Below are 15,133 nucleotides of genomic sequence, written 5' to 3' on the forward strand. Positions count from 1 at the left end.
TAAAGAGTGATAAAGAGTCTTAACAGTAGCACTAGATATGAGCTCCTGTTAATTAATATAAAATACTGCTGTTAATTGAGGCAAAAGCTCATAAGAAACCTGTGTTTGAACACTTATGAAAATATAAAAGAAGAGAGTACAGAAAGAGTACAGAAACAGAGCGGTAATTTGAATCGCTTCATTGGAGGAACCGCAGCTGTGACTGACAGCAGCATCAGCCACAGAGAGAGCGATCAGAGCGACTACATCCAAAACAATCATCAGTACAGCAGAGACAACACTGCCTTCATCAACACATAACAATACGTCACTAAGAGCGCTCTCACACGTCACCAACGTCACACAGGACACCAGCGACTCAGACCTCAGCGAAGGAGCGCTCTCACACATCACCAACGTCACACAGGACACCAGCGACTCAGACCTCAGCGAAGGAGCGCTCTCACACATCACCAACGTCACACAGGACACCAGCGACTCAGACCTCAGCGAAGGAGCGCTCTCACACATCACCAACGTCACACAGGACACCAGCGACTCAGACCTCAGCGAAGGAGCGCTCTCACACATCACCAACGTCACACAGGACACCAGCGACTCAGACCTCAGCGAAGGAGCGCTCTCACACATCACCACCGTCACACAGGACACCAGCGACTCAGATCTCAGCGAAGGAGCGCTCTCACACATCACCACCGTCACACAGGACACCAGCGACTCAGACCTCAGCGAAGGAGCGCTCTCACACATCACCAACGTCACACAGGACACCAGCGACTCAGACCTCAGCGAAAGGAGTGCTCTCACACGTCACCACCATCACACAGGACACCAGCGACTCAGACCTCAGCGAAGGAGCGCTCTCACACGTCACCACCGTCACACAGGACACCAGCGACTCAGACCTCAGCGAAGGAGCGCTCTCACACATCACCACCGTCACACAGGACACCAGCGACTCAGACCTCAGCGAAGGAGCGCTCTCACACATCACCACCGTCACACAGGACACCAGCGACTCAGACCTCAGCGAAGGAGCGCTCTCACACATCACCAACGTCACACAGGACACCAGCGACTCAGACCTCAGCGAAAGGAGTGCTCTCACACGTCACCACCATCACACAGGACACCAGCGACTCAGACCTCAGCGAAGGAGCGCTCTCACACGTCACCACCGTCACACAGGACACCAGCGACTCAGACCTCAGCGAAGGAGCGCTCTCACACATCACCAACGTCACTCAGGACACCAGCGACTCAGACCTCAGCGAAGGAGCGCTCTCACACGTCACCACCATCACACAGGACACCAGCGACTCAGACCTCAGCGAAGGAGCGCTCTCACACGTCACCACCGTCACACAGGACACCAGCGACTCAGACCTCAGCGAAGGAGCGCTCTCACACGTCACCACCATCACACAGGACACCAGCGACTCAGACCTCAGCGAAGGAGCGCTCTCACACATCACCAACGTCACACAGGACACCAGCGACTCAGACCTCAGCGAAGGAGCACTCTCACACATCACCACCGTCACACAGGACACCAGCGATTCAGACCTCAGCGAAGGAGCGCTCTCACACATCACCAACGTCACACAGGACACCAGCGACTCAGACCTCAGCGAAGGAGCGCTCTCACACATCACCAACGTCACACAGGACACCAATGTCAATGTCAATGTCACCTTTATTTATATAGCGCTTTAAACAAAATACATTGCGTCAAAGCAACTGAACAACATTCATTAGGAAAACAGTGTCAATAATGCAAAAATGATAGTTAAAGGCAGTTCATCATTGGATTCAGTTATGTCATCTCTGTTCAGTTTAATAGTGTCTGTGCATTTATTTGCAATCAAGTCAACGATGTCGCTGTAGATGAAGTGTCCCCAACTAAGCAAGCCGGAGGCGACAGCGGCAAGGAACCGAAACTCCATCGGTGACAGAATGGAGAAAAAAACCTTGGGAGAAACCAGGCTCAGTTGGGGGGCCAGTTCTCCTCTGACCAGACGAAACCAGTAGTTCAATTCCAGACTGCAGCAAAGTCAGATTGTGCAGAAGAATCATCTGTTTCCTGTGGTCTTGTCCTGGTGCTCCTCTGAGACAAGGTCTTCACAGGGGATCTGTATCTGGGGCTCTAGTTGTCCTGGTCTCTGCTGTCTTTCATGGATGTAGAGGTCCTTTCTAGGTGCTGATCCACCATCTGGTCTGGATACGTACTGGATCCGGGTGACTGCAGTGACCCTCTGATCTGGACACAGACTGGATCTGGTGGCCACGGTGACCTCGGAACAAGAGAGAAACAGACAAATATTAGCGTAGATGCCATTCTTCTAATGATGTAGCAAGTACATAGGTTGTTATGGGAAGTGTATCCGGTTCCGGTTTACCTAATTAATGCAGCCTAAAAATCCTTTAACGGATTTGGATAATAAAAGCATATTCGTTTGTTATGTGTATGCCAGGTTAAAGAGATGGGTCTTTAATCTAGATTTAAACTGCAAGAGTGTGTCTGCCTCCCGAACAATGTTAGGTAGGTTATTCCAGAGTTTGGGCGCCAAATAGGAAAAGGATCTGCCGCCTGCAGTTGATTTTGATATTCTAGGTATTATCAAATTGCCTGAGTTTTGAGAACGTAGCGGACGTAGAGGGTTATAATGTAACCAGCGATTTAGACCTCAGCGAAGGAGTGCTCTCACACATCATCACCTTCACACAGTACACTAGCGATTCAGACCTCAGCGAAGGAGTGCTCTCACACATCATCACCTTCACACAGTACACTAGCGATTCAGACCTCAGCGAAGGAGTGCTCTCACACATCACCAACGTCACACAGTACACCAGCGATTCAGACCTCAGCGAAGGAGTGCTCTCACACATCACCAACATCACACAGGAGACCAGCGACTCAGGCCTCATTGCTTCTTCTGATGGACTCCACTCGAAATAACATTGAACCCAAGATTCTCTTCTCAAGACAGAGTCCTAGCACTCCACTGCAGAAACACAGAACGCGTTCATGAACTGCTCACTAATGATGATCTCGGCAGCCCACAGTGTGTTGTCATTCACACAGGTACAAATGACCTCCATAAGTTAAATGAAGGTACAGCTAAGGCAATACATGAGATGGCAGAGAAAGCCTCACAGACATTCCCCGCTTCACGTGCACTGGTCTCCACCTTGCTGCCGTGGCTTGACGTCCCTCCCTCTGTGATCGTATAGATCAACGAAGAAGTCCATCACTCCTGTTCCAGTCTTAGTCCATCACAGCTCTGTACGTCCATGGCACCTGTATGATGGGCTCCACCTCAATCAGGATGGAGTCAGGATTTTTGCCAAAGCTATCAGAGATGTTGCTCTTGGACTCTTTCCAACAACCGACAACAGAGGAGCAAAAAGAATCGTGAGAATGCAGCCATTTGATGCATCTGGACCTTCATCTCACTCAAGACCACCATGAGACTTTCACAGACATCCCAGGACTTCAGGATGGTCTCACAGACAGCAGGAGAGTCAGCTCTACACTGAAGGCAGATCCCAGCGCCGGACACCCAGCTATGCCCAGGTACTGTCCCAGCAGACGCCCTCATCATCCACTCAGAAACTACTCCCCATTAGCGATGTGGGAGAAATTAAACGACTGCTAAGCCTTCTCTGCAACAAAATGCTCAACTGAAATCTACAAGAATTGTTCACAACACAATGATTATTATCATTGTGATTATTTTTATTATCAATTGTTGTTATTGTTATTACTTTTATTATTATTGTTATTATTTTTTTGTCATTATTCACAGTGATTTATTTTTATCAGTTTGGTTACCTTTTTTACTTTCTCTACTATTATTATTACTATTATTTATTTTATTTTTATATTTATTTAGTTTTTATTTATAAAAGGTTTTATTTTTGGTTTTGCCTCCAGATAAACAGCAGTATTGCTTAATTGCTGAGAGGTGTGTGTGTATGTGAGTGAGAATGTGTGTGCGCGTGTGTGTGTGCTTGTGTGTGTGTAAGAGCAGTGTGTGTTTATGTGTGTTGTCCTGATTCACTCAGATGGTTTTGTGTGAGGTGCTGCTGGTTGTTTGCCAGCAGACTGACTCTAAGATAGAATCACGAAACACTCAATCCATCAGCAGTCATACAGACTCACAGCTGTTACCTTGCGCTCTCCAGTTCTTACGAGCTCAATGTTTCTGATGTGATTTTTGACAGGAGAGCAGCAGAGAGTCTGAGCAATCACAATGAAGAGGAGTTGCAGCGACGGTTTGAGGAGAGACAACAGGAGATCGATCACATGCAGCAGGTGCTGGAGACCAAGATACAGATACTGCAGGAGGTACAACACACACACACACACACACACACACTCACTCTCACACATTCACAAGTGTTAATGTTAGTGATGTTGATGAAGTCTCCGTGTGGCAGGAGACTCAGTTAACGCGGGACAAGGCCGAGCGCATGGCCAGCATCACTGAATCTCACTCCCAGCATCCATCTGTCACCATGGAAATGGTTCCCAAGGACACTCCAGGAGACACAAGCACAAAGCCTGATGAAGATGCAGACAGTGAGAGGTGAGATTCAGCATTCACAGCATCTCAGTCAGTGTGGAGTGGAAACGTCTGCACAGAAGATACAAACACAGCGATGTACACAGTCTCTTTCACACTGACCTTTCAGTCCTGCACACAACTATCCTCCATCTTGCTGACCCTCTCCATCTCTCTCTCTCTTGTGCTGATGATGTGTGTTTGTGCAGGATCGAGCAGCTGAGAGCAGCGCTGTGCCTTAAGGAGCAGATGATCAGAGAGCTAACGGAGGAGAAGACGGAGCTGAGACAGAGAGTGAGACACATGGAGGAGCAGCTGGAGCAGCTGTCTGTGTCTCTGCTGCAGAGAGAGAGAGATGCACAGGTCAGTCTGCACATGCACACACACATGCTCTCTCTCTCTCTCTCTCTCCCTCTCTCTCTCTCTCACACACACACACACACACACACACACACAATCAGATGTCTGTTGGTGATGATTCTCTCTTGTCAGTTCTATCAGGAGGAGTTGGGTCGTGAGAGGCTCCGTGTGCAGCAGGAGATGCGGGTATGTGTGTTTCTGTGCAGTTCTTCACTCGTCTCCAGTACAGCTCAAACTTACCAGGCCTTCAGGAGCATTACAGGTGGTTGCGTTTGATCCTGTCTGGAGCTGACCTCTGCTGGACCAAGGTCTGTGATCTACAGTCACAGTCTGACCTCTGCTGGTCCGAGCGAGAGGTGATCTTAGGGTGACCTCCTAGCTGTAGACCTGTAGCGGGACAGTAGATGTGATTTAGCAGGACACGTTTTATACATTTACTACTGCTATGCTATGTAGATTATATACAGATTTACACAGGGCACCCAACTCTCACACATTTAACAGTTGACACTTTTCTCTGGCAGAACAAATTTGTTTGAATGTTCAGATTGTGCAAATGGTTCAGTACGCATTTGTAATTGCACTCTGGAAAGCGTCGAAAGGTTGTATTTATGATGTGTTTTCGTAGTGCTGAGCAATGTAGCCAATCACAGACATCAACCCAGGTATATGTCCTAGCCCAGTCTTTACTAAAAGAACATTTTGTCTCATTTTGTCAGAAGTCAGAAAAGGGGCTTGAGACCCTAACCCTTTAATCGCTGATGCTAAAGTGCCCTTTCTGTATCGTCTATGTGCCCCCCCTCCACCAGACAACAATTGTACCTGCGACATCGCTTAGCCACTGCCCCTGCAGAGTCTGTGCACACCACTGCCTGTGGTAACAAGACAGATGCACTGTGGGAATAATATCTACATATACAAACAGGGCTGTATATTGAATGCTGTTTTTGGCTCTGTTTGTCCTGACATAAAGTGTTTTACTTCAGATCACAACAGCAAACACACAATTACATATTAAGTCAAAAACAAACCATACACACCCTCCTCAGAGAATCAGACTTCAGGTTTTCATGTGGTCTGTCTCTCAGATACACGAGCAAACAGGGAGAGACTTCAGATGTGGTCACTATTGTGTTTTTGATGAACCAATGTTTTGTTCCTCAAATAGATCAATATCACTACAGTCTAAATGTGTGTTTTTGCAAAAACAACAACTGCAGCAGAGCAAAAGCACACAATCACACAAGAGCATGGCTGCCCCTTCCTGGTCAGGTCTGTCAGGGGAGAAGCTAAGGAGGAGAAGTTAGGGATAAAGCTGCGGTAGTAGCCCGCCATCCCCAAAAAGGCCCATACCTGCATCTTGGAGGTGAGCCGCGGCGCAGAGAGGATAGCTGCCACCTTCTTCTCTTGCGGTCTAATGAGGTCGCGACCCAACTGGTACCCTAGGTCCTTAGCTTCGGCGAGGGCCAGATGACATTTCCGAGGGTTGGCGGTCAGTCCAGTCCGGCGTAGTTCCATCAGCACCCTCCGCAGCCGCTCAAGATGGTCCTCCCAAGTCTCCGAATGAATGACAACGTCATCGAGGTAGGCCGCCGCATATGCTTGGTGCGGCCGGAGGAGGGCGTCCATCAACCGTTGGAAGGTGGCCGGGGCCCCGTGTAGGCCGAAGGGAAAGACCCGGTACTGCCAGTGGCCACTTGGGGTAGAGAAGGCCATCTTCTGTTTGGGGACCTGCCAGTAGCCCTTGGTGAGGTAGAGGGTCGAGATGAACCGGGCCCTTCCCAAATGGTCCAACAACTCGTCGACATGGGGCATTGGGTAGCAGTCAAATTCGGAGACTTTAAAGCGGCGGAAGTCGTCGGGCTTTGGAACCATGACGATGGGTCACGTGTTCCACGACGGTGTGGTGTACCCGCTGGCTGTTGTTCCCAGGCCTCTCGGGCAACGTCAAGCAGACCACGGGGTTGTCGGCCGAAGAGCAGCTCGAAAGGCGTAAAGCCTGTGGAGGCCTGAAGGATCTCTCGGATACCGAAGAGCACATAGGGCATCATCTTATCCCAGTCCCACTTATCTTCGGCTGCCACTCGGTGCAACATCTGTTTGAGGGTCTGATTGAACCGCTTGACGAGCCCGTCGGTCTGGGGGTGGTACACCGTGGTGCAGAGCTGTTGGACCTTCAGGAGCTTGCAGACGTCTGCCATCATCCAGGACATGAACATGGTGCCCTGGTCAGTCAGAATCTGGGAGGGGATGCCGACCCCGACTGAAGAGGAGGAACAGCTCCTGGGCAATGAGTCGATGTCTTATTTTTCTCTCTTATTCCGAGGTCACCGTAGCCACCAGATCCAGTCTGTATCCAGATCAGAGGGTCACTGCAGTCACCCGGATCCAGTACGTATCCAGACCAGATGGTGGATCAGCACCTAGAAAGGACCTCTACATTCCTGAAAGACAGCGGAGACCAGGACAACTAGAGCCCCAGATACAGATCCCCTGTAAAGACCTTGTCTCAGAGGAGCACCAGGACAAGACCACAGGAAACAGATGATTCTTCTGCACAATCTGACTTTGCTGCAGCCTGGAATTGAACTACTGGTTTCGTCTGGTCAGAGGAGAACTGGCCTTCAACTGAGCCTGGTTTCTCCCAAGGTTTTTTTCTCCATTCTGTCACCGATGGAGTTTCGGTTCCTTGCCGCTGTCGCCTCTGGCTTGCTTAGTTGGGTTCACTTCATCTACAGCGATATCATTGACTTGATTGCAAATAAATGCACAGACACTATTTAAACTGAATTCAATGATGAACTGCCTTTAACTGTCATTTTGCATTATTGACACACTGTTTTCCTAATTAATGTTGTTCAGTTGCTTTGACACACTATATTTTGTTTAAAGCACTATATAAATAAAGGTGTCTTAACTTGACTTATTTACTGTCGTGAACACTGTGGTGACTGATGCACCCCTCTTGTGAGAAATGGTTTAGTCCGTGCTGCAGGTTTATATATGTGAATACAGTATATATTTTGAAAGCATTTACATGTATTTACATGTATATATTTATATTCATATGTGTCCCTGAAGCAAAAAAGCAGTCATCAGTAGCACAGGTATTTTTGTAGCAATAACAGAAAACAATACATTGTATGGGTCAAAATTATAGATTTTTCTTTTATGCCAAAAATCATTATTAAGTAAAGATCATGTTCCATGAAGATACTTTGTAAATGTCTTACCGTAAATATATAAAAACATAATTTTTGATTAGTAATATGCCTTGCTAAGAACTTCATTTGGACAACTTTAAAGTTGATTTTCTCAATATTTTTTTTTTTTTTTTGCACTCTCAGATTCCAGATTTTCAAATATTTACTATCCTAACAAATAGAGGTATACAACAACGGCTCTGTGTAGTAACAGCTGCTCTATATGAAGTCACGCACCTGATGGAATTTACGGCTAATTAGATTTACTGACGAGATGCGCATTAATCATCGGCTGATATATAACGTGCACCCCCATAAGTTTTACCCGTCTAATGATTATATTGTTAAAAAATTTAAAAAAGACATTGATGTAATGTGCACTTTCTGCTCTATGAGTATTGAAACAGTTACCCATTTGTTTTGGCACTGCCCTTTTGTCCAGAGTTTTTGGTCTGATATTTGTAATTTTATTGCAGAAAAAATTGAGAAAGATTTCAAGTTGTTTTGGAAGGATGTTCTTTTTGGCCTTTATGACCTCTACAGAACTAAGACTAGGCCTAATGAAACTTTCATTATTAATCTCATTATTCTCTTGGCAAAGTTTTACATTCATAAATGTAAGTTTGCGCATTCCAAAACATCTTTTATTGCTTTTAACATTGAGGTCAAGCAATATGTCAACACGATTAGGTATTCGCTTAATCAAAAGGCAACAAAAACTGTGAAGGTGTGTAAACAATTTAATATATTTTTGTAAATCTGTACTTCCCCTGGCAAGTTGTGATGATGTGAGTCTTTGTTTATTTTTATTTTTCTATGTTAAAATACTTGCAATGTTGGATACTGCACAATATGTCATTTTTAAATGGAGAGGAACGCTCATGTAAACTGTGCAATTGTTGAATATAAAAAAAAAAAAAACTGCAAAAAAAAAATATATATATATATAACGTGCACCCCTACTAACAAACCATACATCAATGGAAAGCTTATTTATTCATAAATATATAATAAATATACACAGTACACACACACACATTTTATTTAAAAAAAATTATAAAAATATTAATCGTTTGACAGCACTACTAATGAGGTTTGTATTCAATTCAATTCAATTCAAGTTTATTTGTATAGCGCTTTTTACAATACAAATCGTTACAAAGCAACTTTACAGAAAATTATGTTTCTACAATATTTAGTAGTAGCTAGTAGTTTGTGCACGTTTGACAGGATTTTAGAAAAATAAAAATAATAATAATAATACAAGACGTAGTCAGCTAGATGATGAACTATCAATATTATTAATTAATAGTAATTATATGATGCAGTCACACATGTAGCAATAATTGTTAGTTCTGTTTGTTGATTCAAGGTTAGGATCATCTGGGGTCCTCTGAGGGTCAGCATCATCTCTTCTCAGGTGTTCTGGATCCAGACTGGAGCTTGTGTAAATCCTAGTTACCACGGGATGTAAATCCCGTGGCAAAACATAGAAACAAGATAGAGACATCATTAGCATAGCTGCTGATCCAACAAAGTAAAATTAGTTTAACCCAAGCTAAAGAATAAAAATGCAGATGCAACTACACTCACAATTTAAGAGATACATTATTCGAATGCTTGGCGAAAGAGATGTGTTTTTAATCTAGATTTAAACAGAGAGAGTGTGTCTGAACCCCGAACATTATCAGGAAGGCTATTCCAGAGTTTGGGAGCCAAATGTGAAAAAGCTCTACCTCCTTTAGTGGACTTTGCTATCCTAGGAACTACCAAAAGTCCAGCGTTTTGTGACCTTAGGGTGCGTGATGGGTTGGAGCGTGGTAGAAGGCTAGTTAGGTACGCAGGAGCTAAACCATTTAGGGCCTTATAGGTAAGTAATGATAATTTGTAACAGATACGGAACTTAATAGGTAGCCAGTGCAGAGACTGTAAAATTGGGGTAATATGATCATATTTTCTTGACCTGGTAAGGACTCTAGCTGCTGCATTTTGGACGACCTGTAGCTTGTTTATTGACGAAGCAGGACAACCACCTAGAAGTGCATTACAATAGTCCAGTCTAGAGGTCATGAATGCATGAACTAGCTTTTCTGCATCAGAAACAGATAACATGTTTCGTAGCTTGGCAATGTTTCTAAGATGGAAGAATGCAGTTTTTGTAACATTGGAAATATGATTTTCAAAAGACAAATTGCTGTCTAATATAACACCCAGATTTCTGACTGTAGAGGAAGTAACAGTACATCCGTCTAGTTGCAGATTGTAATCTACAAGATTCTGTGTACTGTTTTTTGGTCCAATAATTAATATCTCTGTCTTATCCGAATTTAATTGGAGAAAATTATTTGTCATCCAATCTTTTACATTTTTAACACACTCTGTTAGCTTAGATAATTGGGAAGTTTCATCTGGTCTCGTTGAAATATATAGCTGAGTATCATCAGCATAACAGTGGAAGCTTATTCCGTATTTTCTAATAATATTACCAAGGGGCAACATGTATATTGAAAATAGAAGGGGACCTAGGACGGATCCTTGTGGCACTCCATATTTTACTGATGATAAATGAGATGACTCTCCATTTAAGTAAACAAAATGGTAGCGATCGGACAGGTAGGATCTAAACCATCTTAGAGCCTGCCCTTGAATACCTGTATAGTTTTGTAATCGATCTATGAGTATGTCATGATCTATGGTGTCGAACGCAGCACTAAGATCAAGTAAGACTAGAAATGAGATGCAGTCTTGATCTGACGCAAGAAGCAGGTCATTTGTAATTTTAACAAGTGCAGTTTCTGTGCTATGGTGGGGCCTAAAACCTGACTGAAATTCTTCATACAGATCATTTTTATGCAGGAAGGTGCTCAATTGAGCAGACACAACTTTTTCTAAAATTTTAGACATAAATGGAAGATTTGAAATAGGCCTATAATTTGCCAGTACACTAGGATCTAGTTTTGGTTTCTTAATAAGAGGCTTGATAACCGCCAGCTTGAATGGTTTTGGGACGTGACCTAAAGATAACGACGAGTTAATGATATTGAGAAGCGGTTCTTCGGCTACAGGTAACAGCTCTTTTAGTAATTTAGTGGGTACAGGATCTAATAAACATGTTGTTGGTTTAGATACAGTGATAAGTTTATTTAGCTCTTCCTGTCCTATATTTGTAAAGCACTGCAGTTTATCTTTGGGTGCGATGGATGAAACTGAAGTGTTAGACGCTGTAGAATCTACATTCGCTATTGTATTTCTAATGTTATCTATTTTATCAGTGAAGAAATTCATAAAGTCATTACTATTTAACGTTGGTGGAATATTTGAATCAGGTGGCGTCTGGTAATTTGTTAATTTAGCCACTGTGCTAAATAAAAACCTTGGATTGTTTTGGTTATTTTCAATGAGTTTGTGGATATGCTCTGCCCTAGCAGTTTTTAGAGCCTGTCTATAGCTGGACATACTGTTTTTCCATGCAATTTTAAAAACTTCCAAGTTAGTTTTTCTCCATTTGCGTTCAAGACTACGAGTTACTTTCTTGAGAGAGTGAGTATTACTGTTATACCATGGCACAGTACGTTTTTCTCTAACCTTTTTCAATTTGATGGGGGCAACAGCTTCTAATGTATTAGAGAAAATAGTGCCCATGTTGTCAGTAATTTCGTCTAATTCATGTGTATTTTTGGGTACAAATAGCAGTTGAGATAGATCAGGCAGGTTATTTGCGAATCTGTCTTTGGTGACTGGAACAATAGTTCTGCCCAGACGGTAACGCTGAGACATATAGTTAATATCAGTTATACGCAGCATGCACGATACAAGGAAATGGTCTGTAATATCATCACATTGGGGTACAATATCTATAGCAGTAAGATCGATTCCATGCGATATAATTAGATCTAGTGTATGATTAAAACGATGAGTGGGCCCGGTGACATTTTGCTTGACTCCAAAGGAGTTTATTAGGTCAGTAAACGCAAGTCCTAATGTATCATTTGCATTATCAACGTGAATATTAAAACCTCCCATGATTAGCGCCTTATCAACTGTAACTAGAAGGTCTGAGAGGAAATCTGCAAATTCTTTTAGGAATTCTGTATACGGCCCTGGTGGTCTATACACAGTAGCCAGAGCAAGAGATACATTAGATTTCTTTTGCATGTCTGACAGTGTAACATTTAGCAGAAGTATTTCAAAAGAGTTAAACCTGTATCCTGTTTTCTGGGTAACATTGAGAATATCACTATATATTGTTGCAACACCTCCTCCACGGCCAGTCTGACGGGGCTCATGCTTATAACAGTAGTTTGGTGGAGTAGACTCATTTAGACCAAAATAATCATTTGGTTTTAGCCAGGTTTCAGTCAAGCAGAGTACATCAAAACTATTTTCTGTGATCATTTCATTTACAATAACTGCTTTGGGTGTGAGTGATCTAATATTTATGAGCCCAAACTTTAAAAATTGTTTTTGTTCATTTACTTTACATTTTTCTGGTTTAATTACGATAAGATTTTTTCTAGATCCTACATTATATTTTGACCTCACTATCCGGGGAACAGACACAGTCTTAATAGTTTTTACAGCACAAGTACTTTTATCATTTAAGCGGGTGGAACAAAACTCATCATAATAGTTATTAGAGAATTGTCTTACTAGTCACATGGAGCGAAGTGTCCTGGAGATGTTGTCAGAGAGCAGCTCCGCTCCGATTCTGCTGGGGTGTAATCCATCAGCGCGAAACAGCCTAGGACGCTCCCAGAAAAGATTCCAGTTATTAACAAATAGCAGTTTCTGTTCTTTACACCATGACAACAACCATTCATTTAAAGCAAAAAGTCTACTGAACCTTTCGTGTCCTCGTCGATACGTGGGCAGTGGTCCTGACACGACGATCGTCGCCGCGGGCGTCGTGCTGCGAACCGTCTCGATCAGGCTGCTGAAGTCCCTCTTCAGCGTCTCCGTCTGCCGCAGCGTGGTGTCGTTAACCCCGGCGTGAAGCACGACCGCTCTGGGGCTCTCGTCGACCTTCAGGATCGCGGGTATCTGCGCAGAAACATCGAGAACACGAGCACCAGGCAAACAATGAGTGTGCACTTTACCTTCGGCTAACGTAGCACTTACATGTCGGACGATGGAGTCTCCGATGATCACAGTGTCGCGTCCTGTCTCGCGGAGGGGAGCGAAGCGGTTCCGGATGGAGATGTCGAAGGCAGGAGGGGGAGAAGTCGTCGCCCGGGACCCGGCTCGCGTCCTCCGCTGTGGATGCACCCAGGGTCCGTGGTGTCCCGGCGTCGCAGTGAAGGACATCTGGGAAGATCGCGTCCTGGGTGCACCGGGCCTGTGCAGAGAAACACACGGAGTAGACGTGGTGGGACTGTTAACAGATCGCTGTATACTTACCCCGGACTTGTGAGCGTCAGCCCGGGATGATTCCAGCGCGGTTCTCCGCTCTCTCAGCTGGGCCTGCCTCACCTCCAGGTCGCGAATCTGCTTTCCCACGGCCTCGAGCTTGAGCTGCACAGAGTGGAGACATTCATCCGCCATTAAAGCAAGTAACAGTGAGTACAGCAGTGGTAATGTGTGTGAATAGAGTATTAGCAATGTTAGCGCAGTTAGCTGCAACCACGCCGCTGATGCTAACGGGCTAAAAGCTAATAGCGGACCCGGGAGATCAAAATAAAACTAGTGATAGCGAGGCGCTCTGATTGTTTTTGTTGTAGAATACAATAGAGGATATATTCACACGTTATATAAACGGAAACGATGATGTATACAATTGTTTTTTGAGTTAAAAATAGTCAATGAAAAGAATATAGTGACGGAGCTCAAACGCAGTACAGCCGCCAACAACAAACAGGAAGTTTGTAAATCCTGAAGTAAAAAAAAAAAACTATTATTCGGCTAATGTTAAAACGTCTTTACTTAATGTATTTTGGGTCTAAAATTATGGAAGGCATTTTCTGCCAAATTTAAATAAATAAATGAAATTATTAAAATTAAAATTAAAACCAGATTAACTATTTCATTACAGAAAACTGATTTCACATAGAGCAGCTGTTACTACACAGAGCCGTTGTTAACTGAGAAGATGCGCCAATAAACGCTGAAAATGAACGTGGATTTGCGCATCTTCTCAGTTAACAATGGCTCTGTGTAGTAACAGCTGCTCTATGTGAAACCACGCACCTGATGGAATTAACCGCTGATTAGAGAACCGGCTTTACTGACGAGATGCGCATTAACGATCGGCCGATCGTGATCGGAGCAGCCCTATCCAAGATAGATTCAACTCGTAGCAAAATGAAGTCATTATCATCCGAAATGTTTGCTAGCTGGTTTAATTCTGCTGCTATACTGGCCATAACCGCCATTATAGCTCCTCCACGTAACAACGTAATTGAGCCACACCCACTCATTAACATATAATTTGCATGCAGGTTGTCTTTGAAAATTAAAACGAAAATGAAAACAGTGAAATAAAAGAGGAATTAAAATGACAAGTAAAATTTACATTTAAATTTGAATTGTGTCACTATTATTGGGTGAGCGTTAATAAAGAGCTTTGTTAAAACTGTATGTGTAGTTTCTTTTTCACGTTTGGCTTTTCATTTTAATATTGGCAGTCTTGCCTCGAGACTCTATTGAAAATGAAATGTGAAATCACCAATTGCATTTTATTTTTCAATTTGACAGGTATGTCACCGTGAAAATGAAATCATTTAATTTCATTCTCAATTTTGTCACATATTTTGCGTACAGTTTTCTGTAATGAAATCGTTAATCTGGTTTTAATTTTAATTTTAATCATTTCATTTATTTATTTAAATTTGGCAGAAAATGCCTTCCATACAAAATCAGGATCTGCTTATAAAAAAAGCAAAACCAACACAAACCACTTGATTCAAACTGTTCCTGCTGGATATCAGTGCTATGAGAGCCAATAAATGAAGTCACTGTTAGAGCTCTACCATCATCACATCACTGATCTTTTGTTCACACATC

General features: G+C 43.5%; 1 protein-coding gene across 1 annotated transcript in view; it reads left to right on the forward strand.

Moving 5' to 3' along the window:
* LOC132134582 (myomegalin-like) overlaps nt 1-15,133 on the forward strand; it is a gene marked incomplete at its 3' end in the record, with an annotated part of 40,457 nt that overhangs the window by 24,694 nt on the left and 630 nt on the right. The window contains exons 6-9 of the mRNA XM_059547116.1: nt 4,231-4,354; nt 4,447-4,595; nt 4,781-4,934; nt 5,064-5,117. Of these exons, the coding sequence (XP_059403099.1) occupies nt 4,231-4,354; nt 4,447-4,595; nt 4,781-4,934; nt 5,064-5,117 (481 nt within the window). The remainder of the gene's footprint in view (nt 1-4,230; nt 4,355-4,446; nt 4,596-4,780; nt 4,935-5,063; nt 5,118-15,133) is intronic.

The sequence above is a fragment of the Carassius carassius genome, unplaced genomic scaffold, assembly GCF_963082965.1.
Source record: "Carassius carassius unplaced genomic scaffold, fCarCar2.1 SCAFFOLD_74, whole genome shotgun sequence".
Lineage (NCBI taxonomy): Eukaryota > Metazoa > Chordata > Actinopteri > Cypriniformes > Cyprinidae > Carassius > Carassius carassius.